This window comes from Corvus brachyrhynchos, unplaced genomic scaffold (genome assembly GCF_000691975.1).
Source record: "Corvus brachyrhynchos isolate BGI_N302 unplaced genomic scaffold, ASM69197v1 scaffold21, whole genome shotgun sequence".
NCBI classification, from domain to species: Eukaryota; Metazoa; Chordata; class Aves; order Passeriformes; family Corvidae; genus Corvus; species Corvus brachyrhynchos.
Window position 1 is genome coordinate 3,843,775 of NW_008236924.1, and position 1,938 is coordinate 3,845,712.

At 41.4% G+C, this 1,938-nt stretch overlaps 1 protein-coding gene across 1 annotated transcript in view; it reads right to left on the reverse strand.

Annotated features, from left to right (window-relative positions):
* The window catches only part of LOC103611444 (ovomucoid-like), a 4,308-nt gene extending 3,663 nt beyond the window's left edge, over positions 1–645 (reverse strand). The window contains exon 1 of the mRNA XM_017728067.1: positions 380–645. Within this exon, the coding sequence (XP_017583556.1) occupies positions 380–551 (172 nt within the window). The 5' untranslated portion in view covers positions 552–645. The remainder of the gene's footprint in view (positions 1–379) is intronic.
* Positions 646–1,938: the final 1,293 nt, after the last annotated feature.

Below are 1,938 nucleotides of genomic sequence, written 5' to 3' on the forward strand. Positions count from 1 at the left end.
AGTGGCCAAATACACCTTAAGCAATTATCTTCCCAAATGTTTCATCTACTCCAAGTAAATGTGAAGTGATAAACCAAGATTTAAAAAAAAATCACTTATTTGTGAAACCAGAAATTTTGACTCACTAAGCAAGAAATAGGACCCAAAATTTTATCCTTTTTTAGCACTATAATCCCCACTAAGGCTCAAAAGCTTAAAGCATAGATCCCATGTGTTTATCTGCACACGGGTGAAGTTCATTGAAAAGAGAGCCTGCGTATTCCTAAACCATCACATCCCCAACAGGCTGCACTCTCCTTCAGGATTCCCAGAGGCAGGCAAAGGATCAGGAGGTCTAGACCAGCACAGAATGTAACAAAAATGCCCAAAAATGCCTTACCAGAAAGGCAGCCGAGAAGGACCAGCCCCAGAAGGGCAGCACAGTTGGCCATCTTCATGTCGGCGGTGGTGGTAACGGCTGCTCCGTGTGGGTCGGTTGCCGGAGGGTGGATGGTTCTCAGCCTTCTCCTTCCCCAGTATATATATGCATCTCCTCGACCTTGTGAAGTCATCACCAGGAGGTAATTATTTGCTCTGTAAACTAATAAAATTGTATCGATTACTGAGTTGAGCTCCAAAGAGTACTTGTTTGTTAGAGAGATGCCCAGAAGAATTAAACAAAAATGTGAGCTACACCCAGCTTGTTAACAAAGGCGCCTTGCTGTACAATGAGTGATTTGTACTTTCCAAACAGGAGCACTGTCTCAATAGTGGATGTTGTGAAATGGCATATGGAAGTTGGGGAAGGGAAAAAAGAGCCCATTTGTTGGAAGTGTTTGACTTGCACTCACCATATCTAGAGAGGAACTGGGCTAGACAGGAATTGGGCTCCAGGAGAATTTCATGGTACAGCAGAGTTGGGGGACAGCAGCATGGGACAATCTAAGCTTTTACTGACATCAGATCTGGGGTCTGGCAGGCATCAGTGTACTTTAAAGATGCTGAAGCCTCAGTGAATCTCTCCACACTCTTAATTTCCTGGTACACTGGATTTCTCACCGACAGAAAGTCATCTCAGGAGAAAAGCATTACAAAAAACCCCAGAAGTTCATAAGACATTTCTGTGTAGGAGCAAGAGTTATTCATCTGTTGGCAATGAGCATGAGTCTGATTAAGAACTTAGGAGAATAAGTAGCCTTAAATCTGTGCTGGGAGAATGTTTCCTGTAAGTGGCAAGCAACTGATATTCTGTGCAGGTGAAATGGGCTTGTTAATACCAAAGGCATTCCAGAAAAAATTCCAGTAACTGCAAACAGAAGGGGAGCTGTTAGGCTTCCCCCTTCTCCCTCAATTATATGGCATTAAATTTAGAGTGTCAGCTGAAAGTCATATTTTAGGGAAGATAAGTGATAAATAATGTGCTAGGCTCTGCTAAGTGGCTCAACTCTATCGCAGGTGTACGGAAAAACAAATAAGGGATATTGCATAAAATAATAAATTTTTGATTTAAGGTAGTCACGGAAGGAAGTGACGGATGGAACTTGTTTGTGCTTCAGAAGAAGCTTGATTCATACATGTGGCTTAAAGGCAGCCTGAGTTTTAAATAGAAAATCAGAATTGGTTTTCTTATTATCCTGGGAGATGTTCAACACTTGGCACGAGCAGATAAATCACAAAAATGTAGCTGAAATTGTAAGGGAACTGTAGTCACAGAATGGAGCTTGTGGGATTTGGCCTGTTTGTATCAATGAAATCATTTTCCTGAAAAATAAATGAATAATGCTATTTGGATCTCTTTCACAAATATCACAAGTTGAAGGGTTCCTTTGAAAGTTGTTTCTGTCGCATTCTTAGCATCCTGAGTGAGTTGACTTTCAGATTCCTTGAACTGATTGTGAGCACATTTGGAAAGGAAGCGGTAGTCGTGGAAGCATTAATACTGATTAATCTCCAGAAGCA